Here is a 27039-nt window from a genome sequence, read left to right as displayed (position 1 = left end):
TATATGGGTTATTGATTGGTTGTCCAAGTATTTGTATAGGAGACTGAGTGTGTGTGTGTGGGTGGCTGGGAGGTGTATGACTCTGTGCATAGATGTGTGAGCAGTTGATTCACTAGATGTATGGGTTCAAAAGTGCATGTGGAAACAGCTGTATGGGCGGTTGACTGTGTGCATGAGTGTATTGGTGAGTGAATGGATATCTCAGTGCTACATGTCAAAGTAAGTACATATGTAAAACACAGTACATGTGAGAGTTGACATATATAAATAACTGTGCATAAGAGCCAGTGAATGTGTGAGTGGCTGTATGGATCATTGTGAACTTGTATCAGGGATTGTATAAGAGAGTAAATATGTGCTAGTATATGTTTGAATAAGTAAGGTGTGTATAACTGTATAGTTGAGGAAATGGAGGTGTGATTGATTCTTTGCATGACTGACTAGGTGTGTGAGTAACTCCATGGATGAGTGACAGTCTGTGAGTGTCTGTTTACACTGAGTGTATCTAAGGTTATATTAGAGTCTGAAGAGGTTCATCGTATTATCACATGAATGATGTCATCAGTGATGTGATCAGTAATGTCAAATGAGATGTTATCAGTGATGTCATTTGAGATGTCATTTGAGATGTCATCAGTGATGTCATTTGAGATGTCATCAGTGATGTCATCAGTGATGTCACTGACCATGTCATGAATGATGTAATATGTGACATGATCAGCAGTGGATTGCGGGTGCGCGATATATAGTTAGTGCAACTAACTATATATGCGAATTTCAATGGTTTTGTGTGAGTAAAATAAGGTTTTGTAAATGCTAATTCCTAACTATATATGGTCTATAACCTATGGTTTTTTCAGTGAATTTTCAAGGTTTTGTAAATGCTAATTCCTAACTATATATGGTCTATAACCTATGGTTTTTTCAGTGATATATATATATATATATATATATATTCCAAAAAGTCAAATGGCATCTGTTTTGGGAGACATTGGTCCACATCTTTTATGATGCACAGAAAGCAGGAGTTTCTTCACCAGTTGTTATAATCTATACCACTACATAGACACATTATTCACTGCTGCTAAGCCTCCAGTGGTAAAGGCGTGATTGTTAATTAGAATATCATTCTGCTAAACTGTGCTCAGATATGGCCACACCTTTAACGTATTGACCTTGACACAATTCTACACTTAAAGGTATTAAAACAATGTGCTACAGCTTACCACTAACTACCCAACCTACCTAACCAGCAGCTAATATTGGATCACAAAAAAAGACGATCAATATAATTTCCAAAGTAATTTTATAAACACTGAATAGCATCAGTAGCTTTAAAAACCAGTCCACTCAAATCGTAAGGCACATTTCAGAAAAAACGGCAAACTTACAATATTAATGGAATCAGAGGTCGGATCCGGAAGTAGGCTAGGTTGATGAAAAGTTGTTGACAGTGCCTGAGACTCCAAGGTGCTTGAATCTTGTAACTGCTGAACAGCTGGAAACTGACTTGGTTGACTAAAGCCATCACTAATTGCAAAACCTGAAGAAATTTAAAACAGCATGCAATAACAAAATGAATAGAACGTGTAAATGTTTCATTCTACCAACATTCATATAAGAGAAAACACAGAAATCTAATTTGAACTGCACCAAAGTCAATGTATCTGCAGACTGTTAGGCCTTTATCCAAGAAGGAAAATTAACATTAGGAGAAAAAGAGGTATGAGTGGGTGATGTGAGGGTGCTAAATACAAAATGTGGAACCCTTTTCATGTAGGATATTTTTCATATTCCAGTACAATATGGTTAGATTATATAAACAGAAAACCTGACAGTTGTATTTTAAGGCATGCAATGGAACACAATGTATTTTCAATTTGCTCTTTGACTTTTAACATCATATTCCTCATTTATTGAGAAAAAAAAGTTATGATTTTTACAGGTATTATGTGACTGACACCATAACAGAAGCCATTCTCCAATAAGGACACCTCGTAGCACGACTAACACAATATTAACAAGAGACACAATCTGAGATTTAGCAAGGATTATTTATGTGGATAACGAGACAGGATGCCATTTATTTCAAAACACACACAGGATTTCTGCACACTTTTATCTTTTATCCATTCAGCCAACACTCCAAACATACCTAAATGGGAATCAGATTATTTAACTAATACCGCATGCACTGGAACTCTGGGTAAACCATAACTGGAATCACAGCAAAATCACCCATCATGGTTAATGACAAACATAGTGCTACATCACAATAAAAAAATGAGTACCATATGAGGGCGACATTCAATAATGCCCAATGAACCATTATCAAATGTGTAAAACTAGTAACTGCATTTGCAGGTCTAGGAATTAATGGAAGATAAATAAAAATCATTAACGGCTGGCATCTTATTCCTATTCTCATGTGTTATTGCTTCTCATAACTACCAACGTGCAGACAAATACATGGGATCTCCAATAATTTTTTTGTATTGTTCGAATATAGTCAAAATGGACATGAAGGTGCTTTACGAAGTAGACTATTCAAATGATTAGGATGTGCAAACAATAAAGGAGTATAAAAAAGATAAAACACCAGTTATTCTAAAACTTTGCAACGCCACGTTTCATAGATGGCTGTAGAAAGTAGGTGCTTAGGCTAAAGAACCTTCAAAAGAGCAATTAGTTCTGCACTGTAGTTATCTACCTGGGTTCGTACAGTGGGCCGATTTTTATAAAGTAGAGAGATTTAACTCTAATAGAGGTGGACATGTTCTTATGTGAGTTTAACTTTCTTTATGCACTCTATAAGTATTTCACTAAATGAAGTTTGAAGAAGATCACTTGTAGGATTCTTTCTACATGCGGTTATTGCAGCTAGATGTACTTTAATAGAAGTACATTATCTTTGACCAGATGAGGAAGGTATGACTTTTTTTCTTAAACTGTTAATAGGGTCAATCTCGCAACATCAAATTAATTATCGTTCCCATTTAAACAATTATAGCGTTGATGATCTTTTTGATTCCATTATCCATTCAAAGCGGTCAAATTCACTACTGTCGGATTTGGATGATATATTTTGCCTTGCTGCCTCATCCGCAGGGATGGCTTGGAAGTGGGGAGATAGTCTCTTTTATGGGAGTAGAAAAATCAGTTGAAGGTCTGTGAAATATCTATCATTGCCTGGGTCACTAAAGAGCAATTAGAACTGGTGCTGCTTTGGACTGTTTTAATTTCAGAATTATTGATGGAAATAGAGGGATATGAGGAACAGCGCATTGTAATGTTTCTGACCAGTTCTTCAAAATTAGTATAGTTTGTATATTTCAGTTCTTCAAAAGGACATTGCCTAGATATCCTTGCTCCCATGTCCTGTAAGTAAAGCCATGGCACTTTGCATTTTGAGCTGTGGAAAACAAGTCTGTCTCTGAAACACTCAATGTACAAAAGTTGTCTTGCAAGACTCATTGTCTGTGACTAATTGTTTCCAGCAATAGATACTGATTTTAACAAAAGATTCTTGGCTTGGAAACATGACTAGATTTTTGGACCTTCTAGTGACAGGGGCCTCGATCTAATGCCTCCTTGTTTGTTTATACAGTGAACTGCGATGGTACTTGTATGCACCAAAATCCCCACCCACTGTTACGAGAAGGCAGGAATACCTTTGGAGCTAGGTGGTCTGCTGCCTTGACAGACAGTTGTCCTAAGTAAGCAGCCACACCCAGCAAATGGAATTCCTGTCATTAGACTAGTCTGGTAATGTAAAAAGAGCGAAGAATGTCTTGCTGACTGCGACAAACTGAGCTTGTCCTCCCAGTTGTTCTCCTTCTGGGTCCAATGATCTTCTAAGCATTGCTACATAAGTTTCTTTTAAAGCCTTCAATTTGGAACAGTTATGATACTTGACGCCATCCTATCCAGAAGGGAAGAAATCAGGCGCTCTGTTGGGTTTAATGACTTCAAGAGAAGAAAACATTGTACCAGAAAGGAAAATATCCTGTATTCTGAATTAAACACACTTGGTTGCCTTGTGTCCAAGGTCACTCCCAAGTAATTCATGGTTTGAAGTGGCAATATGTTTGACTTTTGGTAATTGATCGGCATCCCTGCCTAATCAATGAAGCAGGAAGATTGTAGTCCGTAATTATTCTCTTAGTGTAGGCAGTAGTGATTTTCGTAAATCGAAATAACCTTCCGGCACAATTGTTATGGACCACTTGTTGCTCATTATGCTTTGCCACTCATTTAGGTGTTGGGAAATACCCTCCACTAGTTAAGAATACAGAGAGGAAGGACAGACATGTCATTGCTTGTTTTTAGAGGAGTCATCCACTGGAATCAGAGGGCTGCTGGTTGGAAGGCTTTGATTTGGTTCCTCCCTTCTGAAGTTAGGACTACCTCTGTACATGGTGCTGGTAAGGTCAACAATGGGACTGACCCTCTGCCACAGGTAATTCTTGGGGTCGTTGTGGGAATATCAGCACATAGACCAATTTCTATGCCTATAGCCAAACTGATTTTAAAGTCATCTTAATTTTTCACTCAGACCATCTACTCCTCCATGTGTTGGCCTAAAAGAGAGGATCCTGAGAAGGAAGGGAAGACTAAGTATTTTTAACTAGTGGCTTGTTTTAAAGATGTAAGACACAACCATGACAACTTACTAAGAGATATTCAGTGGTAGTACTCCAATATTGATAAGCCATGGAGGCACTTATAATCTGGTCTGAAGCCAGGGGACCCTTCTGAACAATGTTTTCAAATTGCTGTCATCTCCTTCTAGGAATCTTCACACAGAATGCTTATAAGGTCTCCCAGAGTGCTTGATCATATCTCAAAATCAGACCTGTAGCTCTGGCAGGCTTGAGAGCTGTGACAACACTACTGCAGACCTTTTTCCCAGCCTTTAACATTTCCTGTTGGAGGAGCAATATGTTTGGGGCTGAAGAGTGGTGCTTCCGGACTGCAAATACTATTAAAGAGGATGTCTTGGGATCTTGATGTAGTAAATCAAGATCTTCATCAGTGAATATGTACTTCTTCAATAGGCAAGGTGTTGACATCTTAGTCATTGGAGGTGCTAAAACGTTTCCCTTTATCCTCATAACTCTAACAGACTGGGTACTATACTCACCTTTTTGATTCCTCAGTATGGGACATATGGAACAAGGAGAGGTCATCCCCAGGTTTAACTGTAGATGCTGATCAAGCAAGAGGATGGCATGCAGGATATAGCTGTTGAAATATCTTTATCCAAGTCATACAAACTTGAGGGAGACTATAAAGGGAATCTGTCTCTTCTCTGCTTCCACAGTGTTTGGTAAATCTGCAGAAGAGGTAGCAAATATGCATACTGAGGTGACATCCTTGGAGGAAATCTCTTCTTCATAGGAAACATAACTATTTGTCTGCTTTGGTGCTACAGATAGTCCCAGGTTCAAAGGCCCAAAAGGAGCTTTAAATGGGTCTTTACATGGAATCCTGAAAGACAAGTGCCCAACAAGTGATGGTATAATGTCCAAAAATATTCTGAATCTTGTCATTGGTGAAGGAGCTTCTGCAATGGAGGCTGTAGAAGACAAAGCCACTATAGGCGTCAATATAGGTCGGGTTTTGTAAAGCTCTGATGTCATGTGTTCTGATGTCGACCGTCCTTGCCATCAATGCAGTTTAGAAGTCGACAGTCTCTTTTTGGGCGAAGGTATCAACGCTGATTAATGGGACACTGAGTGGAAGGGACACTTCCATACCAGAGATCTTCCCAATACCAATAGGTGGTGACTTGGTATTGATAAAGTTCCAACTCCTGATGGTGATCATACGGATGCCATACTTTGGCGCACAACTTGAAGTTGAGTCAGCTCAACGTTGAAAGGCGTGATCGGAATGGCAATGTTTCCCTTCCTTCTTGGATTTTTTCCTGCTGGGTCTTCTGTCTTTGTAAGAAACAAGCCGTAGGTAAAGTCGAGGAAGAACCATCTGTGAAAGTCTTATCCGCTTTCTCCTAAGCCATCATATCTTCTAAATAACTTGTCATGCATTTTTTTCACTCACAATCCAGTCAAATATGAACTTGGAACACAGACTACACAGACTTAGTGGGGTTATAAAACTGCCATTTTTATTAGCACATGAAGTGCTCTTTACAAAAAGCAAAGTCATTGTGAAAGAAAAATGTCCCTAGAAAAGCTTTAAAAAGCTTTTAAATGCTTCAAGACAAGCAGCAATGTCAGGTAAAGCTGGAAAAGTTGAAGTATGGTGTGAAAAAGTATGTAAAATGGGTAAAAGCAGAGCCGGTATGCAGACAAAATATCGATATTTAAATATCGATATACACTAATATCGAAGTTTAAATATTAAAGGGACATAATATAGAAGGTAAGTAATATCGATAGATTTTAATATCGATATTAGTAATATCGATGTTTTAAATATCGATGTTAGTAATATCGATGTTAAAAATTTCGATGTTACTAATATCGATTTTTAAAATAATTTTATGTATATTATTATGTATTCATTATATTTTTAATTTATTTTTATGTAATTTAATTAAATTTTGTATTTTAGTACTGTAGCGGGTTGTGGGTTTATAGGGGAATAGGGTGGGAAGTAATTTAATTATACTAAATTAATTATTAATTAGTAGGAATTATAAATTAATTTTAATTAATTGGTAATTATTTTTAATTAATTAGTAATTCATTTTTATTAATTGATTAATTGATAATCATGTTCTGTAGCGGGTTGTGGGGTTATAGGGAAATAGGGTGGGAAGTAAATTATACTAAATTATTATTAATTAGTAGGAATTATAAATTAATTTGAATTAATTGGTAATTAATTTGTATTAATTGATTAATTGATAATCATGTTCTGTAGGGGGTTGTGGGTTTATAGGGGAATAGGGTGGGAAGTAATTTAAATTTAATTAAGTAATAATGTTTTTTAATTCATGTTTTGTTAATTATATAATTGTTAATTATTGATTAATTAAATAGTATTAAATTGTATTTTTTATTAAAAAAAATAGTTATTTATCGGAAATCATGTTTTTAATAATTATGTGTTGGTATTTGTAAATGGCTTATATTTATTTATTAGTTACGTTTTTTATTATTTAAAAAATACATTTTTTTAGAAGTATGTTTATTTTTACCCCTTCGCTATCCAACACTTTCCCTACTGTTGCACTCTCTGGAGCTGGAATAGTAATTTTTACCCCCTACGCTATCCAACACTTTCCCTACTGTTGCACTCTCTGGAGTTGGAATAGTAATTTTTACCCCTACCCTATCAAACACTTTCCCTACTGTTGCACTCTCTGGAATGGGAATAGTAATTTTTACACCTACCTTATCCAACACTTTCCCTACTGTTGCACTCTCTGGAGTGGGAATAGTAATTGTTACCCCTACGCTATCCAACACTTTCCCTACTGTTGCACTCTCTGGAGTGGGAATAGTAATTTTTACCCCCTACGCTATCCAACACTTTCCCGACTGTTGCACTCTCTGGAGTGGGAATAGTAATTTTTACCCCTACCTTATCCAACACTCTCCCGACTGTTGCACTCTCTGGAATGGGAATAGTAATTTTTACACCTACCTTATCCAACATTTTCCATACTCTCCCGACTGTTGCACTCTCTGGAATGGGAATAGTAATTTTTACACCTACCTTATCCAAGTCTTTCCCTACTGTTGCACTCTCTGGAGTGGGAATAGTAATTGTTACCCCTACGCTATCCAACACTTTCCCTACTGTTGCACTCTCTGGAGTTGGAATAGTAATTTTTATCCCTACGCTATCCAACACTTTCCCGACTGTTGCACTCTCTGGAGTGGGAATAGTAATTTTTACCCCTACCTTATCCAACACTCTCCCTACTGTTGCACTCTCCTACGCTATCCTAACACTTTCCCTACTGTTGCACTCTCTGGAGTGGGAATAGTAATTTTTACCCCTACCTTATCCAACACTCTCCCTACTGTTGCACTCTCCTACGCTATCCAACACTTTCCCTACTGTTGCACTCTCTGGAGTTGGAATAGTAATTTTTACCCCTACCTTATCCAACACTTTCCCTACTGTTGCACTCTCCTACGCTATCCTAACACTTTCCCTACTGTTGCACTCTCTGGAGTTGGAATAGGAATTTTTACAATTACGCTATCCAACACTTTCCCTACTGTTGCACTCTCCTACGCTATCCAACACTTTCCCTACTGTTGCACTCTCTGGAGTTGGAATAGTAATTTTTACCCCTACGCTATCCAACACTTTCCCTACTGTTGCACTCTCTGGAGTGGGAATAGTAATTGTTACCCCTACGCTATCCAACACTTTCCCTACTGTTGCACTCTCTGGAGTGGGAATAGTAATTTTTACACCTACGCTATCCAACATTTACTTACTTCTTTTAATTTGTATTACATTTTTACTAAGCGTTATTTATATTATTTTTTTATGTATATACATTTATTTGTAATTTATTATATTTTCATTTATTTATAAGTTATTAATATTTTTAGAGTTATTAATGAAGTATATACAATGTATTATATCTTTTTTTTTGTTTTTATTACATTATTTAATAATTTTAAATATAATATATTTTAACTATGTTTATTACATTTATAAGTATTATTTTGCTAATGTTACAATTTTTTTAATTAAAAAAACGATATTTAAAAAAAACGATATTTTGGACATCTATATATTTTTTTCGATATTTTTGTACTTATCTTGTTAGAGATAGGATGTCGATATTATTGTAATCGATATTTTTGTTGCGATATTTTTGTAGGTAGATATTTTTGTATTCGATATTTTGTCAGATTCAGCAAAGCCACAGAATTCCTGAGTCCCACTCTCACAAGTTGCCATTGAGAGGGAACTGTCATTACAGTGCATGTTGCGATTCAAAGCATATAGACCATTTAAAGGCACATGTGACCTTTGTCTGAACTATCTCAATGTAATGCTTGTTGGGCCTCATTTTACCCTCATTGAACACACCCTTTAGTAGCAATCTAAGTGATGAATGCTCAATTATAGTTTTGTAATGGTTTTTCACTCCATATTGGACTATAAGTTCGGGAAAACTCAGAACGGCTCTGAATGATACTGGACCACTGGACATACTAAATACACACCCTTTTTCTGAATTGTTTGTGGTAAATGTTTTCCAGGTCCCGCACACGCAGCAGGGAATATTCTAAGATTCCGGACTATCTATTAACAACTGATGTTGCACAAGAGAGGGTTGTAGTGTGTGCTCTATGTTTTGAGACGTTCTAGCTGAGCAATGTATAGAGAAGGTTCAGGGTGGATCAAGTAGTCTAGGAAAGAAAATTGCTAGGAAATAAGCAAAAGTAAAATTTGGAAGACGGGAGAGAGAATATGAGCTTGGCTTAATACAATTAGTAAGAGATATTTTATATGGTACCGAGGCTGTTGTAGCTGGTTCATCGCTTCAAGACACCCAAAATCCAGAGGAAAAGTATTTGTTGTTTAGGTGTTTCAGAGGTAAAAGTTTCCTTAGTCTATGTTTAAAGCGGGAGAACAAGGAGTCTTGTGCAGTATTGCTAGCAATGTTCTGCTAGATCCTTGCCACTCTTTCTGAGAAGGAACATGATTTGTTTTAAGATGGATGGGCATAACTAGACAGTGTGCTGGACAGCACAGCTTTCGGCACCCACATGAGATTCTGAGCGCGTGTTTGCACTTCATCAATATCCTAATGAGTAGTCAAATCGGTACTGGCATTTTACTACTGTATAGGCATATTTTGTTCAGGTATTTTTCTTGCTATTGCCTGAGAAGCCCTTATTGGGAGTTGTATGAATCAGAGGCAAACATCTGAATATTGACATCCAATAATCTAGATGAGAAATGACTTACACCTGGATCACTAAACATCATATAGCATTTAGGTTTCATAGTTTTTATTTTTTTTCAGCAACACGTACCACCAACAACATCCAAATAGCCGACACAGTAAAGAATAGGAACTAAATAAAAAATATCACTCTCCAAACGTGACTCTTCTCTTACTCTTGGATAATATGCATTAGGAATGAAGGAGGCACTAAATGCAAGAGGGAAATGCTTCCTTGATGTGATTCTAAGTTCTGATGTGGAGTAATGTTTGTGAAATTTAACATGGTATGAGACATAAAACTCTTAGATATCACCAACATGACCATTTCCTACTCTCCCAGTGCAATAATTGAGGCCCATTCAGTTTCATAAGACTTAAGCTTGTGTTCCAGTGACATTGTAATTTTCTCCGTTGGATTATAGGACATGCGATGCCTCCTGGTGGACAGGAGTTTCTGTGGGGGAGGGAGACTGGTATATAGCTGGGATTGGCAACAAGCTGGTGATGCTGATTGGGGTAGCACATTGAAAACCATGATATCTGCCTCTTTCAGGAGACCAGGAGCACGGTGCCTGCCACCTGGAATGGGTATACTTCTTTTACATCCACATACTCCAATCACCCAGAGGCAGGCCCTCAGGGGGCCTTGCAAAATGGATCCGCACAGACCTACAAAGTTCAGTTAGGCACTTACTGTTTTGCTCACCGGATATGTTGACCATAAGAGTTGTTTTCAGTAGTAGCAATTCCCTGTTGCTGCTTAATGTTTATACTCGGGTTGTAGGTAGTAATGTCAGAACCCAAGTGTTGCAAACTCTGGAGGAATTCCTAAAGGAGCACAGGGGTGATGAGGGGCTCATTTTAGCAGGTTATCTAATGCTACTTTTAACCCACTAAACTTACTAGATATGGATCTATTGGCAGAGCAAGATCAGGAATGGGAATCTTGCCCTTAGATCTACCCCCTTCTAAGTGGTCCCCTAGGGCAGCCCAGATACCTGCACTCACCTTAACTTTTGATTTAATAGCCACAAACGGGCGGACTTAATCTGATAATGACATCAAGCAACCCTTTAGTAGGCCTGGTAACACTAGCGGTATTGAATATATTTTCATTAGCTTGAAGAGCTGTTGTTATGGGGTCCTTGAAAGGGTGGACAGTGACCACAATGCCCTTAGTCTGACCCTGCTGGGCTCCCTCGCTAACACCCAGATAGCCCAGGGTCATCCCCAAATAGGAAATGTTGAACTTTCGAATAACGGTAAGGCCATCAGAAGGGGTTGGGTTGAAAGGTATCTCAAACTTGAGGAGGAAGTGAACTCAACAGCAACAGAGCATGTAGAGTTGTTGAATAATCTTGCCCCAGAGGAGAGAGACCAGTTATTTGCAAAAGCGCGTGCACACTTCTTTGACAACAAAAGAGGTGTTGGCCCAAGATATTAAGGATACACACACGGCATGTAGGATAGCCAAAACTCTACGACTGCAAGTGATTAAAACTAGGGATAGGTGACGGCTTGTAGGGCAAGTTACAAGAAAAAATTAGAATGGGCCAAGAGGGATTGAGAAAACTCTTTGTGACGAGTTGTTCCATGCTCTGACAAATAAGGTTAATGTAACATTTTGGGCCAATCTGACCACACGTCAGGGTGACAATCGGGTTTGTGTGTGCATTCACTCTAGTCAGTCACACAAAGGGAGCCGAGGTGTGCCCTACAAATCCTAATGGCCCATCACCAGACTGAAGGGTCCTTCTGAGCTAGACTGGTGGGAGGAGTTGACACTGACACCTGAATAGGGTTGTGCTTTTCCTCACACAAAGAAGTCTCCAGCCCCTGTAGTGTGTCTGGAGATAGGGCAGGGAAAGGCAGGATCTTGTGCACTACAAAGACATCACTTTAAACTTTGCCTACTTCAAAGGCTGAAATGGGTATAAGTACTGAACCTCTGACATCATATACTCAGAACACTTCTGAGTTAAGGATATTATGCCAGGAAGAAGAGCTGGATAGCTGTCAGGAGGGTCTGCCACTTTGCTTTTTGCTTTGCTGTGTTGGCCTGCTGTTTGCTGCTTCTGTCCTGGGAGTGAAAGGACTGGATTTCGCTTTCTGCATCCTGCTTCCAAGGTTCTCCAAGGGCTTGAGTTGAGATCGACTCCTGTTAAGCAGTCTCAGGGCCATCAAAGACTTCACCTGCAACACCTGGGTCCCTCTATTAAGGAGTTTTACATATGCCAAGTGGTGACAAATCCAGTCCCTGGGTCCTTGGAATTGAGTTTGGGGTGCTCCTAAGCAGAAAGCAAGACAGACACTAATCGACTTCGGAACCGGCGCCTGTCTGCAACTTTGATGCCGGGCCACTGCCTGCACCAGAGCCGTGGTCACCGCTCAACGCAGCTACCGCGACTTGCACCGCAGGCTCCAACAGCGAGCCTCAGAAGATCCCCCACTACACGAGTCTCGAGCACCGCACCACCGAAGTCTGTGACGCACTGCTTCAATTCCAGCGCCTAGGGCCAGGATCAACAACTAGGGCTAGAAACCAAAGCCTTGCAGCTTGACTTACAACACCTCATCAGTGCCAAACGTTCGTAAGAAACCAAGACACCGCACCGGCAACTGCCTCACGTCCCTCGTGACAGTAAAAAAACAATGCACCACCTCCCCATAAACAGTAAGGAACCAACGCTGCACCTGCCCTCGCAACACCTCACTTCCACGTTGTTTTGCATTGGCTTTGTCTTTCACAACGCCACCAAGGTAATGTACTGGGGTCTGCCAGATTCCATAACAGAGCATCGCACCATCTATGTTGGACTGCCTTTGTGGAGTCATCAACGTTGACCGCAACCAAATAGCCCAGGTAGAAGCTTTTTTTGATTTCCAAGAGCTGTTTTTGATTTAATCTTTAAAAAGTGATGTTTTGATTTGCCTAGGTTGGATTTTTGTCATTTTGGTCTTTTTTGATTTAGATACATATTGGCTATTTTTCTTGGGATAGAGATCTGGGTGGATTGGAGGATGATAAGCAGCATGTGGGCTTGACTTTCCCACAAGAGGTGGCCATATGCTCACGCTCCCGCCTCGTCCTGCTCATGATCCTTCATAGGAGATATGCTGCAACAACACTGCTGAAAATGGGTAAAGGGGATGATGCACTCTGCCCCAAATGGAGTGGACAAATAGATACAATCTAATATATGGTATGGGAATGTCCAGTGCTGCAGTTACACTGGTGTAGCAGTGGTGACCTGCATTACGAGTAAGTCTGGCAGTGGATTAGAGCCCAAGGCGAAGTGATGATTATTAAACATTTGGGGGGATACATAGCTCACCCGCGTGGAATGCCTCTGGATCACACTGGGACTGATGGTGGCCAAACAAAACATAGCAAGACTCTGGAGAGTCGCTTTTGAACTGCAGTTGGGAGACTGTAAGAGAGATATGGACTGGTGCATACAGGCAGTGAAGTCAGTCTTTGAAAGTAGAGAGTGTCCTCATAAGTGCACCAGAGTGGGGGAGTGAAATGATTTTCAGGGACAGCCATGTGCTCCTGTACTGCATACCAGTCAGGATGTTTGGGATCGAGAGGGGTCATGCTTGCGTGTACATGTGAGACTTGCTGCAGATGTGGCTGGTGGCGCGGAAGTGTGAAACATTTTATAGATACGTATTACGAAGAGCCCCTGTACTGTGTGTATTTAAGCTATTACTTTTTTGCTTTACATGCAAATGAAACGAATTAAAAAAAAAATATATATATATATATATTGGCTATTTTCTATTCTTGTGTGTGGAGTCCTTTTGTAGTGGTGTATGTGTGTATATATATATATATATATATATATATATATATATATATATATATATTACCTACTGGCGGTCGCCAGTAGGTATATATAGTTAGGATTTTTTCTCTATAGAACTTTTGAAAATTCTATGTCTAATAACTTTGGCGTTTGTGGACGGAATTGGCTGAAATTTTCAGGAAAATGGCACATTTTGTTTCTGAGCAGCCCCTAAAAATTTGGGGGGGGTTCCGTCAAGGGGGGGCCGAGAAAAAAGGGGGGTCCCAAAACATGTTTTTCCCATTCATTTTTCCATAGGGCCTTTGGCCTCACTTTTAGCTCGAACGGCTGAATGGATTTACACGAAACTTGGCAAAATTGTAGGGACTGTTAGCCCGATGTGCCTTTGCTGGGTCTCAATATATGTGCTCCAGTGGATTTTGAGAAATTAACGTTTAAAAAAACAGATATATCTGTGACAGCGTCCCAGATAGCGCTCCAGATCGCGTACTTTTCGCGTAACGGAGCTTTGCAAAGCGAAGCTGATTGGCTCTCCGGTGTCTGTCAACATTCTAAACAGTCCGGTGCGGCCGCCATCTTGTCTCTCAGTAGGATCGAGAGACAAGAGGAGGAGAAAAACGAAGGGGGAATTTAATGAAAGGGGGCAAGGTAGACCCCTCTTGACCCCCTAGGAATGATGTTGGGGTTATTAAAGGGTCCCGTGGGGCAAAAAAAAAAATTTGATTTTTCGCGGTAGAAGCACTTCTCGGTTCGCGGACCGGGTCGCAAACTGGTAGCGAAACGTGAATTCGCAATTTTGTGTTTCGATTTAATTAAATTACTAGATGGAGGAAAAGCAATGTGAGTATTGGGTATAAGGGGGTATGGGAGACGTATCCTGACCCCCTATGTTTTCTGAGGGTGGTTGAGGAGGCTCATATATGTTGATACTTGTCTTCCAGCGGTTGCGCGTGAGCGTTTTTTTTTTTTTGCCGCTTGACTTCTGTTAACGTTCGATTCGAAGGAAATTAGGAAGTGTTGATCGCCATTTTGACACTGCGAGAAAATATATTGTTAAAAATAATTGTTCTAAATTAATCCGTATTGATAAACATTGTGTGCGCCATCTTGCTTTTTTTCCAATGCCACACTTTTGTCGTGCACGGCAGCCATTTTAGATGCCTTGACCAGACCCACTCTCTGTACGCCGCAGATCCTCAGCATGGCTCCCCACCCTCGCAAGCATCTCCCCCACGCACTGGTCACCCCTGCTCTCTCTCTCATGCATGGGCCATAAACTTCCCCCCATCTGCGCTGCTCTTCCCTGAGTATCACACCCTGTGCCCGCCCGACACCTCCCTTTCACCCTATTCACTACTCTGACACTCCTCTTCCTCTGTGTCTGATTGTCCAGGCTGGTCCCAGGCTATCACCTAGCCCTGCGGATGTAGTTTATGGCCCCAACTGTAAAGAATGACCCCTGTTCAAAGGAGTTACAGTAGATCAAGGTCGCCACCTCATGAGATCCGTCACACCACACGCGTTCCTACTATCTGATAACGATTCTGTATTGTGATTGGGGAGGGGATTCTCACTGTAAGGGTGTGTGGGACCTAGCCTGAAGCGGAAGATTCCAGGGATGCCTTTTTGTACATCAAAGTCGTCACAATTATGTGTCACATTAAAAATATGTAGCACTCCAACAAAGTAGTAGGATTATAACACTTTAATAACTTATAAATATATACAACGCTCCAACAAAGTAAACACGTTAAAAAAAAACTTTTTAAACAACTATTTATATGACATTGCTTTAACCAGGATAGACAAAGAAATGACACAGTGATGTAAAAGTTTCTGAAAGAAATGCCAAGAACGTCCCATGTGAAAGTGAATTTTATCTGGCAATTTTTTTCTTTTCCTTCTCATGAAAAGAAAGTTAATGCCAGGTTCGTTACCTGCCTCATCTGCAAAAAAAAAACTCTCGAGAGGGACCAAAAAAAAAATATAGCTATGGTAATCATACCATGCATCGGCACATGGAGAGGTGGCACCCTCTTAATTATTCTAAAGCACAACTTCGAGATTTGGTGGATAATCCCCTTTCGGCAAAAACATCCATCAATGACTTAGCAATAAGTGAGTCAGAGGCAAGGGAAACGGTCCCAAATCTGCAAAAGAACTTTGGGCAGATGAGATTGACTTGTGTAGCATGTTGAAAATTAATTTCATGCGGAGAGATGAGTATTACTTTAATAAATAGATCATATGAAAATCATCAATGTTCAAAACGTCCTAGAAAGTAATTTTTGTCATTTTTGAGGAAGAGATAACCTTTAGTGGTACGGGGTCGTTTTCGTTCGAACTAGGGGGGCCAGGTGACATTCCTTCGGGGTGGCTTAGGGGCATTTAAAACAACTTCCCTGATACATGTAGCATATAAAGTAGAGGGTAAATACCAGGATCTTTATCGATTGCTTTATGCTGTACAAAAATGAAAAACACACAACAAACCTGGACCATCGGGGATCGGGGGCTCCCGTGGCTCTTATAGAATCTTCAAAGTTGAGGAGAACGTTTCTGGACGCAGGGAACTAGAAGCGTCGTTGCACCGCAACAGTGGACGAGACCTTTTGTCCGGTGAGTGCAGCGCCGCTGCATTGCAAGAGTGGAGGAACCCTTTTGTGGGGTGAGTGGAGCGTTGGGGGTGCAGCTGAGGGGCCCCCACCTGGGGGTGTGGGAGAGGCTCGTTCGCGCCGCCTCTCCCTCCCAGGGCACCCCACGCCGACACCTGGCGTTGATATCCGTTATGTCCGGACCAGGCGATAAGAGGGGGGGGGGGGGGTCGGAGGCAGAGGCAAGACATCCCCCCCCCCCCGTGGCCTGCAGGGCGCCGCTTCAGGACTGAACGGGGAGCTCATATCAAGCCGGGGCCAGACCAGGAGATACGAGGGGAGGGGGGGGGGGGGGTCGGTGGCATGTGCAAGACATCCCCCCCCAGTGTTATCGCAGCCATTATTGAAAAAAGAAGAAGATACCGTCGGCCTCGGCTCCTCTCCTGGTGCACCTTACGCGACGACTCTTTTGATGGGTGAGTGGAGCGTTGGGGGTGCAGCTGAGGGGCCCCCACCTGGGGGAGTGGGAGACGCTCGTTCGCGCCGCCTCTCCCTCCCAGCGCACCCCACGCCGACACCTGGCGTTGATATCCGTGATGTCCGGACTAGGCGATAAGAGGGGGGTGGGGGGTGGGGGGGGGGGGGTCGGAGGCAGAGGCAAGACATTTCCCCCCCCCCGTGGCCTGCAGGGCGCCGCTTCAGGACCGAACGGGGAGCTCATACCAAGCCGGGGCCAGACCAGGAGATACGAGGGGAGGGTCGGTGGCATGTGCAAGACATTCCTCTCCAGTGTTGTCGCAGCTAGAGTTCCCGTCGGCCTGCAAGGCGGAAGAAGAAGGGAATCGGGAGACCAGTACATTTCGGCCCATCCACGCCACGGCTGATGGCGGTTAGCTGGGCCCCGCCCTGCACGTGTCGAGGCCTCATCTTTCGGATGGGCGTAACCGTGGCCCTGTTGCACTTCGGGAGTTTCCGGAATGGGGGTAGGTATCTGCTGATTTGTATCTATTTCATGTTACCTTTAATGGGCGTGGCGGGCGGTGGGACAGACATGCTTGGAGCAGTGGGGGGGTGGCTGAGCCTAGCTACCTCGTGGCTGCCGTAACGTCAAGCTTGGCTTTTTTCACTACTTTCATGTTTCTTATTTCTAGCGAAGTCAAAAACTCATCAGTGGCCTACTGATTTTGTTTGATTTCTTTCCCTTTCTTTTCAAATGTATTTCATGCTAAAGTTTCTGTTTAACAGGATACAGTGTTTACTTCGTTTTTTACATATGTCTTCTTTATTAGGGGTACTCTTCGGTTGAGCCAGATGATGTACCTCTAATAAATGGTCCGGGTGGGTTTCTCATTCAGTGGGGAGTAGATGGGTATGACAGATTACAACGGGGGACAAAGGTCCGCATTACCCACCCTTCAACCAATCAATAACCCATATAGTTACTCATATAGCTACTGATCAACACATGCAGCAGTTTACAGAACAACAGACATAATGATGCACAAATTAAGACAGTTTAGTCACTAACCCATGCACTCAGTGAGACACATTTAATCACTCACTCATACAGTCAGTCATGCACCTACTAAACCCTTCATCCAGACACTTATACATCCACTCATTCTTCAATATGTAAGACATATTTTAGCTTTACAGAAACATACAGTCACTGGATGTTGTCATCAGTGATGTCATCAGTGATGTCACTGACCATGTCATGAATGATGTAATATGTGACATGATCAGCAGTGGATTGCGGGTGCGCTATATATAGTTAGTGGAACTAACTATATATGAAATTTCAATGGTTTTGTGTGAGTAAAATAAGGTTTTGTAAATGCTAATTCCTAACTATATATGGTCTATAACCCATGGTTTTTTCATTGAAATTTCAAGGATTTGTAAATGCTAATTCCTAACTATATATGGTCTATAACCTATGGTTGTATCAGTGAATTTCAATGGTTTTTTAATAGCAAATATCAAAAGCTTTAAAATGTCAAGTACGTGGTAGGTAAAAACATTTTCGTGTTTATGCACGCTGATATGCTTTGAACGCTGCCCCCCCCCCCTCTTTTCTTTTAGGAGTATTCTCTCTTTGCAGATAGTGAAGGGTAGGTAACGCAGGCCTTTGCCCCCGTTGTAATCCGTCGTGCCTGCTTCCCTCTCCATTTGATTGACTGTTATCCAAGCATTTACTATTTTGGAATTGGTTCTCTTTGGTTCATTCTCTATTTATAAAGAAGCACAGAGTCGCAATACTCTGTTTAGTCTTTGCAGATAGTGAAAAATCGTTAAAAAAACAAAAGGAATCAAGCAAAATCAGTAGGCCACTAATGGGATCTCTTTTTGACCTCGCTAAAATAGAAACATTAGGAACAACCCCTCATAAGAAATACGAAACTAGTGAGAGGAACTGAGCTCGACACCATGATGGCTGCAAGACAGCTCGGCTCCGCCGCCCACCCCGCCCAAAATAACGACAAACCCTATGCAAATATTATAAATATATACAACACACCAGCAAAGTAACAGGGTAAAACGTTTTATTAAATAACTATTTACATGGCAGCCTGCTGCAACATCGATCCAAATGCATGCCGCCATTCCCGGGATTTCTCCTACCCCCTCCTCAAGTCTTGTTGCCCTGATGTGGCCTAAGATCGCCCCCGACATAGGCGGCCGGCTCCCGGGGTCAGGCGGAACTTTTTGCCTTTTAGTGACTCTTCCATTTTGGACCTTGTCCCACAATTCGTTTGACCTGAAGACACGTCCTGCGGTGCCCTAGTCCGACCATCACGTATTCCTGCGCCAGGAGACGGCGTGGGGTGCACTAGAAGGGAGAGGCGGCGCGAACGAGCCTCCCCCACCTCCCCAGGTGGAGGTTTCTCAGCTACACCCCAGCGCTTCACGCAACCAGCGGACTTGCGCCCGCTCTTACGGAACAGTGCCTCCCTCGGCCAGCTGAATTGCGCCTGCTCCACACCTTGTCCCACAATCCGTTTGACCTGAAGACACGTCCTGCGGTGCCCTGGTCCGACCATCACATATACCTGCGCCAGGAGACGGCGTGGGGTGCACTAGAAGGGAGAGGCGGCGCGAACGAGCCTCCCCCACCTCCCCAGGTGGAGGTTTCTCAGCTACACCCCAGCGCTTCACTCGACCAGCTGACTTGCGCCCGATCTTGCGACACAGTGCCTCGCTCGGCCAGCTGAATTGCGCCTGCTCTTGCTATTACAACGTCTCACCCACCATCCAACGGAATTGCACCCAATCTTGCGGTACAGCGACAGGCGGCTGCTACGGAGCTCACGAAATGGCGGTCGGCTCCACAGACTTGGGCCTGGCATGCAAGGATGGCTCTGGGCAACCGTGGAACTCGGACGCTTGACTCCTAGGGCATGGGCCCCTTTCCCAAAAGAGTCCCCTCAGCCTTGAAGATTCTACAACAGTCACCGGGACCCCCGACTCCCGCAGACTTCCGGTGGTGAGCGACTGCCATGATTGCTCGCGGAATGGCCAAGACGTAGCCACGGGGTGCTCTCATGCTGACGCCAGCTTCAATCTGAAACATCCAGAAACACTGTAGACTACCAATTCGATCAGTTCCGGTGGAGCCCCAACGTGACCCGGTAAAGAAGAACTTGCCCTCCCCTCTTTGACTGAAGGTTCTTGTTGCCTGTCCCTTCTGTTGTCATTTAACAGAACTTTTTGGACTGCTGAAAGGGGTTCTGTTCCGACCGCTGGTTGGTGGAGACATTTTGACTATATTCTGGACCTGCGTTGTCGCGTAATGCGTCATATGACGCGCCGCGTTAGCACACCCGGAAGTGCTCCGGTGCGCGAGGCGCAGCTTCCCGGAAGCGATCCAGGGCGCGGCGCGCAGCGCGTAACGTAAGCATAACAGGTCATGTGACTTGTTAATAAAACTTTTCATTGGTTCATTTTACTTTTGTTTTTCTAATGATGGAAGGCTTGGTCATATGACCTAAAAATAACACTTTTCATTGGTTTAGAACATTTTTTTTTCCCAAATGATGAAAGCCCCACCTTTTTTTTCTCACTCTGACTTGTAAAGCAAAGGACCCAGATGCATTTACAGTTTATCACTAACAATGTTCCAGGCTAATGTATTCTCCCGGGAAATTTACAACTGTCCTGCAAGTAAAATATTCCTATTTCGAGAAAAGGGGAGTTTCTTCGTCCCATGAGGGAGCCGTTGAACAAAAGAGGCTCGACCTGCTGTCTTAGTCGCTGATAGGCATGAATATCGGATTCTTATCTATCACTTTATGTTGCAGGAGTGGAAAACACAACAGCCCTTGACCATTTATCTTTACTGCTTTCCTGCGTATTATACCTTTTAACCGTCATGTAATCGGGCTGCTTTATTTCACTTGCCTTTTACTGATTCGAAAACAGTGGCTATTATTCAAAACTTTACCAATCTAGGTACTACTACCATGTTTTGTTTTAAAAACCTTTATTGTGAAAATGTCAGTATACAAATACGGGCCTATAACCACGTGGGCCGGCCACGGAGCAAACTGTAATCGTATATGATGAGGGGACATTTACACTGTAGAAGAACGTAACGGGCGGGCCATTAGGTTGCAAGAACTAAGGTGTCTAACAGTTGCGGAATCGGTGGACATACATTTTATAATTAAAGTACGACAGGGCCAGTTACAATAAAATTATCTAGATACACATTTGCGGGCAAGTACCATGGGTGACGTTAATTCGAACTTTCAACAGTACGGTAATCAATAACACATCAGTACTTAATATCAATAGGGATGTCCAAATGTTCAATCAGAACTCGCCCCCGCCCGCCATGTGCTTCAAAACTGCATACGTATCTCGTGATATCAAGGCTGGGCAACCAGTACACAACAAGGAGTTACGAGTCCCATTTATACCGGCGCCATTTTGGGCGAGGCCGGGCAGGTCCAGGATATAGTCAAAATGTCTCCACCAACCAGCGGTCGGACCAGAACCCCTTTCGGCAGTCAAAAAAGGTTCCGTTAAATGACAACAGAAGAGATAGCCAACAAGAACCATCAGTCAAAAGAGAGGACGCTTTTGGGAATGGGGCCCATGCCCTAGCAGGCAAGCGTCCGAGTTCCAAGGTGTCCCAGGCCCCCCCCCCCCCGGGCACCCCACGCCGTCTTTCGGCGCAGCATTGTAGGATGGCCACACCAGTGCGGCAACTTGCTGGACACCACCTCGGTGCCATCCGGATCTCGGCGCGTTGTGCTGCCTTCGGCCTATTCGCACATCGGTCCGCTACTGACGCCGCCTCACAGGCCAACGGATTTTGTAGGCTTTTTATAGCCCAAAGCCGCATAACAGGTCATGTGACTTGTTTATAAAACTTTTCATTGGTTCATTTTACTTTTGGTTTCCTAATGATGGAAGGCTTGATCATATGACCTAAAAATAACACTTTTCATTGGAACATTTTTTTTCCCAAATGATGAAAGCCCCACCTTTTTTTTTCTCACTCGGCAGTCCAAAAAGGTTCCGTTAGATGACAACAGAGGGGACAGGCAACAAGAACCATCAGTCAAAAGAGGGGAGGGCAAGTTCTTCCCTACCGGGTCACGTTGGGGCTCCACTGGAAGTCATCGAATTGGTAGTCTACAGTGTTTCTGGATGTTTCAGACTGAAGCTGGCGTCAGCATGAGAGCACCACCATCTCGTGGCTCCGTCGTGGCCATTCCGCAAGCAATCATGGCAGCCGCTCCCCACCGGAAGCCTGCGGGAGTCGGGGGCCCCGATGACTTTTGTAGAATCTTCAAGGCTGAGGGGACGCTTTCGGGAATGGGGCCCATGCCCTAGCAGGCAAACGTCCGAGTTCAAATGTGTCCCAGGGCCATTTTAGTAGACCAGGCTCAAATCCGAAGAGCCGGACGCCATTTTGAGAGTCCTGTGGCAGCCGCCTATCGCTGCACCGCAAGAGTGGGCGCAATTCAACTGGATGGTGGGCGAGACGCTGTAGCCGCAAGAGCGGGCGCAACTCAGCTGAATGGCGGATGAGGCACTGTGCCGCAAGAGCAGGCGCAATTCAGCTGGATGGCGACAAACGCCAAGGGGCGCCCCACTGCAGCTGAGGAGCCTCCACCTGGGGAGGCGGGGGAGGCCCGTTCGCGTACCTTGCGCCCTTTCATTAAATTCCCCCTTCGTTTTTCTCCTCCTCTTGTCTCTCGATCCTACCGAGAGACAAGATGGCGGCCGCTCCGGACTGTTTAGAATGTTGACAGACACCTGAGAGCCAATCAGCTTCGCTTTGCGAAGTTCCGTTACGCGTCAAGTACGCGAACCGGAGCGCTACCCGGAGCGCTGTCACAGATATATCTGTTTTTTAAAACGTTAATTTCTCAAAATCCACTGGAGCACATATATTGAGACCTAGCAAAGGCACATCGGGCTAACAGTCCCTACAATTTTGCCAAGTTTCGTGCAAAATCCATTCAGCCGTTCGAGCTAAAAGTGAGTCCCACCGCCCTATGGAAAACTCAATGTTAAAAACGCGTTTTGGGACCCCCCTTTTTTCTCGGCCCCCCCTTGACGAAACCCCCCCAAATTTTCAGGGGCTGCTCAGAAACAAAATGTGCCATTTTCCTGAAAATTTCAGCCAATTCTGTCCACAAACGCCAAAGTTATTAGACATAGAATGTTCAAAAGTCCCAAAGAGAAAAAATCCTAACTATGCGACCGCCAGTAGGTAATATATATATATATATATATATACACATACATACATACATAGATATATACACACACACACACACACACACACACACACATACTGAAATACTTCACACATTGCCTCTGGGATGAGCCCGACTGCTTTGTGCCAAGCTATCAAAGAGGTGAGCAGAGTTTATTGTACGTGTGTAACTTACTTACCCTGACTAGAGTGCTGGGTTCTGCCTGGCTTAGGTGCATACACTAGCCAACCAGAAACACCCCTCATCTCCCACTACCTCACAATGTAGGCCCAATCTTATGAAAACCATGTGGCAGCACAGGTCTGCTCTGACCTCTCCACACAGGGGCCTTACTAGGGGTCAGCCCAGTCTCCACAGCCCCAAAAAGATTTTGTTCCCTGCCAAGGTAGGCCAAGAGGAGTAACCAGTGCAGAACGGTACAATACAGTCTGCTCTAGTCCAAGGGACTACAGCCCACGCAGAGAAGACGGCCGATGTTAACAGACTCCCACATGGCGACCTCTCTTGCATCGAACCACACTAATCCTTGAGATACTAAAAAAATGTTGAGTCCAGCCTTAAGATGGTGCATCATGTGCACCCTTCCTATGGATAGTGATGGGCACTGACATCTGATATGGAAGGAGTGGATTGTATAGTTTATTACATGTAATTACAGTTCTCTCATATGGGTATTTCCACGAGTCACAAGCGTTGAATAGTCCCGCCCCTCTGCAGGGACCCTAGAGCACTTTATCCAATGCAAGTTCTTAAGTGCTATAGTTCGTCTTTCTTTGGGAAGGCTTCGAAAAGTCGCACTGACATCTATTTGTGATGATTTTTTTTCAACTTGATCTTAAAACTACACATTGACAGGGTATAATTTGGCAATCGCATACCTAGGTCTTTTCCCATGTAGGGCCTTATGGATCAGTAGTTTGAGTCAATCTAGACCTTTATTCACAGCCCTTGGAGCTCTATCTGCCATTCTGGCACATAGTTGAATAGAAACACATATTTTGGACTGTCTCCATCCTTATTTTGAGCCATATGTAGCGTTACAGTCTTATTTGTAAAGACTGTTGCTGTAGTCCAGGAGTGTGTTAACCGCATGCGCGCTAGCGGAATTCCGCTCGCACGCTGGGTTTTTAAAAAACGCACTTTACGTGACGAGCTGGGCTCGTCATCAGCGTGCGAGGAGGCTACGCCATGACGAGCCCAGCTCGTCATCAGCGTCGAAGGGGTTAAAGTGTATCCTTTAAGAAATCAATAGTATGCATGAATTAAAGGGATCACTTGATTTACCTTTTGAAGCTACAACATCTGCATCATGTCACATTATGGGTATTCCCCTAAATATAAACGCAGACTTTTTCACTTCATTTTTAGGCACGATTACTAGTCCAAAAACTGTGGGATAGTCCATATTTTACCATGAGGACTAATCTCTCCTTTAATTAGCATATTTCCCATCATAGGACCATTTCTGTGGAGAAAATTTGAATGTATCCACTTTCTTATTTCCTCATGCTCTTTATGCTGATCTCAATCAGAAGAAAGATATTGTCAGCATGATATTGGGCATGGAGATTTCATCCACCTAGAAGTATCAATAGGTATCTCATATCAACCATAAACAGCACCAGTGATAGTGCTTAGCAGTACAACTCTACATTATAGGACACAGAGCTACGCTGAACGTAACGTAATGTAATGAATGAAGCCATGAGAGTTCAGGTCTCTTTCCCTCAGCTACTTCAGTTATACAAGAAAGGAAAACATTATCAATATAGTCAAATGTTGCCAAAAGTCCAGAAGCACTAGGAAGGCTTGATAATTCAGCCAGTGATAGGCCTGCCCAGGCTCCATTTTATACTACTTCCCACAAATGAACGCAGTAAGTAGTCTTAGCACTCATTTAACTATCAGCTTGTATATTCCAACACCACACTCATTGGAGCTCCAAATGAAAAACTGCAGGGCCTTTAAAGGGATGCAGTAAATGTGATCTGTGCCATAGAAAAACAAGCTAGACCAATGCAGTCCTCAAAATCTGGATAACATTTAACCAGAGAGGACTTCAATATTCTACCACGATATAAACTAGCTGGAAACAGAAGCCAAGCTATAAAACAGAATTGAATATACAGTTAAAATTAAAAGTATGGTTTGCTCAAATGTAATATGTTAAGCACAACACTCATTTTAAACAAATTCTACATAATCTTAGAAACGATTTTTAAGCCTAATCAATGTAACTGCATTATTATGATGGTTACAAACCTTGAGTTAATCCTTGCTGATCAAAGGACTGTTGCGGTATTGTTTGCTGCTCAAAGTGATCCATATTCTCTTGAAATGCATGCTGGGATGCCACAAAATTAACTGAAAAAATAAAAGTTAACATTTTGACACCTATAGGGTTGAAAAAAGACTTACAGTAAAATAGGTATTTCAAAGAGTACAAAATCTGCAAAAGGTTAGTGACACACAAGACCATTTAACAACCTAACACCTTCCAGGTCCAAAAAACACAGCCTAGTAAACAATTTAACAGCTGCAATTTAAAGAAAGCAATTCAATATGATAAAATAAATAAATGTGGGAGGCAAACAAAATGTCTCAACCCAGTAATTCAGTGCTCCTACATCGGATCTGTAGGAACATGACAATCAATAATTATCTAAGGTTGAAACAAGTCAAAATGTGTACAGCTTTTAGCTTCTATAACGCAGTATTCTACCTGACAGTTTTCACTTTCAATTGTTCCTTGCCCCATCTCTTGCCATTGCAACATCCCTAGATTTCCCCTTGCAAAGTTCTGACAATGTGCTGATTGGTTAAAGGAAACTACAAGGTTAGACAGTGGGCAGGTACAATTAATTGTGATTGATACACGTTAGTATGGCATTCAAGTAAAAGGGTTAGGACAGCAGTATCAGTTAAAGAAATGCCTTTGATCAAATGGATTACTAAGCAAATGCCCCACGGAACAGGCTTCAGCAGACTAATGCTTTATCAGGTTTACGCTCCTAAATCAAACCCATTTCCTAGTGGGTGACTGGAGCAGAGAACCAGCAATATGCACCTATGGTGAGCTCCAATTTCAGGGACATATAAAGAGCTGAGAATCCTATTGTGGACTGTAAAAATAAAAACTGATGTACATAATTTCAATACCTACTCTGTGCTGCATAGATGGCCAGGTTTAGACAGTGTTTCTCTTCAATTGCACCATTTCTCCTGCTGCTGGCCGAAATTAAAACTAGTATCCAAAATGGCAGCGCCCATCAGACACTGAATCCGTGTATCTATTTACAAAGAAACCGCAGGACAGAGATAACCATAAAGACTCAAAACATGGGAGCAGAAAGGACACCATAGGACTACAAAGCCTTCTTGCCCTGATGCTGGACACAGGGGACATGAATGATTGACACAAGGCCACATAGGGCCTTATTCACAAGGGTTACTTACACATTTTAGTACGTTTACTATTTTTCGGTTGTCAAAGACTGCACTTATGTAGTAACTATCAGTTTTGTAGTTATGTCCACCACTACACATGGCACTACACATGGCCAATCAATGCAACTGCAACACCCTCCCATAGAAAATAATTGAGGCAGGGACTTAAAATAAAATGCCAAAGGAAATTATGTTTAGTTAAATGAACATTTTCAAAATACTTAAAGCTATAAATAAATATAAATTAATGTTAAAAAATATATACAAAAGTAGTACATATTTATTCTTTCATTACATAATATTGAATAACCTTTTTTGAGTTTAAAAATAATGTAGCAATGCAATAATTTAACTGCCGCGAGTAGTGAACTAATGCGTTTCTTGCAGGATAAGCATAATTTTCTCTGGATTTTAAAATAGTCGAACTCAGGTGCCAGACGGCGAGGTGTAGCTGTCTAAGATCCAGGTATCTGAGCTGGCCCAGATGCTGAGTGAGTAGGTCTGACCTCAGCGGAAGCTTCTCATCATGGTTAGATTACATCTTTTGGAGCATTGAA

At 42.5% G+C, this 27039-nt stretch overlaps 1 protein-coding gene across 3 annotated transcripts in view; it reads right to left on the bottom strand.

Moving 5' to 3' along the window:
- ZNF236 (zinc finger protein 236) overlaps positions 1 to 27039 on the bottom strand; it is a 1135475-nt gene that overhangs the window by 602623 nt on the left and 505813 nt on the right. For all 3 annotated transcript variants that reach the window (XM_086965182.1, XM_086965180.1, XM_086965183.1), the window contains exons 15-16: positions 25298 to 25399; positions 1392 to 1543 (exon numbers count right to left, since the gene is read on the bottom strand). In XM_086965182.1, coding sequence (XP_086821308.1) covers positions 1392 to 1543; positions 25298 to 25399 — 254 coding nt within the window. The remainder of the gene's footprint in view (positions 1 to 1391; positions 1544 to 25297; positions 25400 to 27039) is intronic.

Source organism: Lissotriton vulgaris, chromosome 4_1 (assembly GCF_964263255.1).
Source record: "Lissotriton vulgaris chromosome 4_1, aLisVul1.2, whole genome shotgun sequence".
NCBI lineage: Eukaryota > Metazoa > Chordata > Amphibia > Caudata > Salamandridae > Lissotriton > Lissotriton vulgaris.
This window is presented reverse-complemented; position numbering and strand designations above follow the sequence as displayed.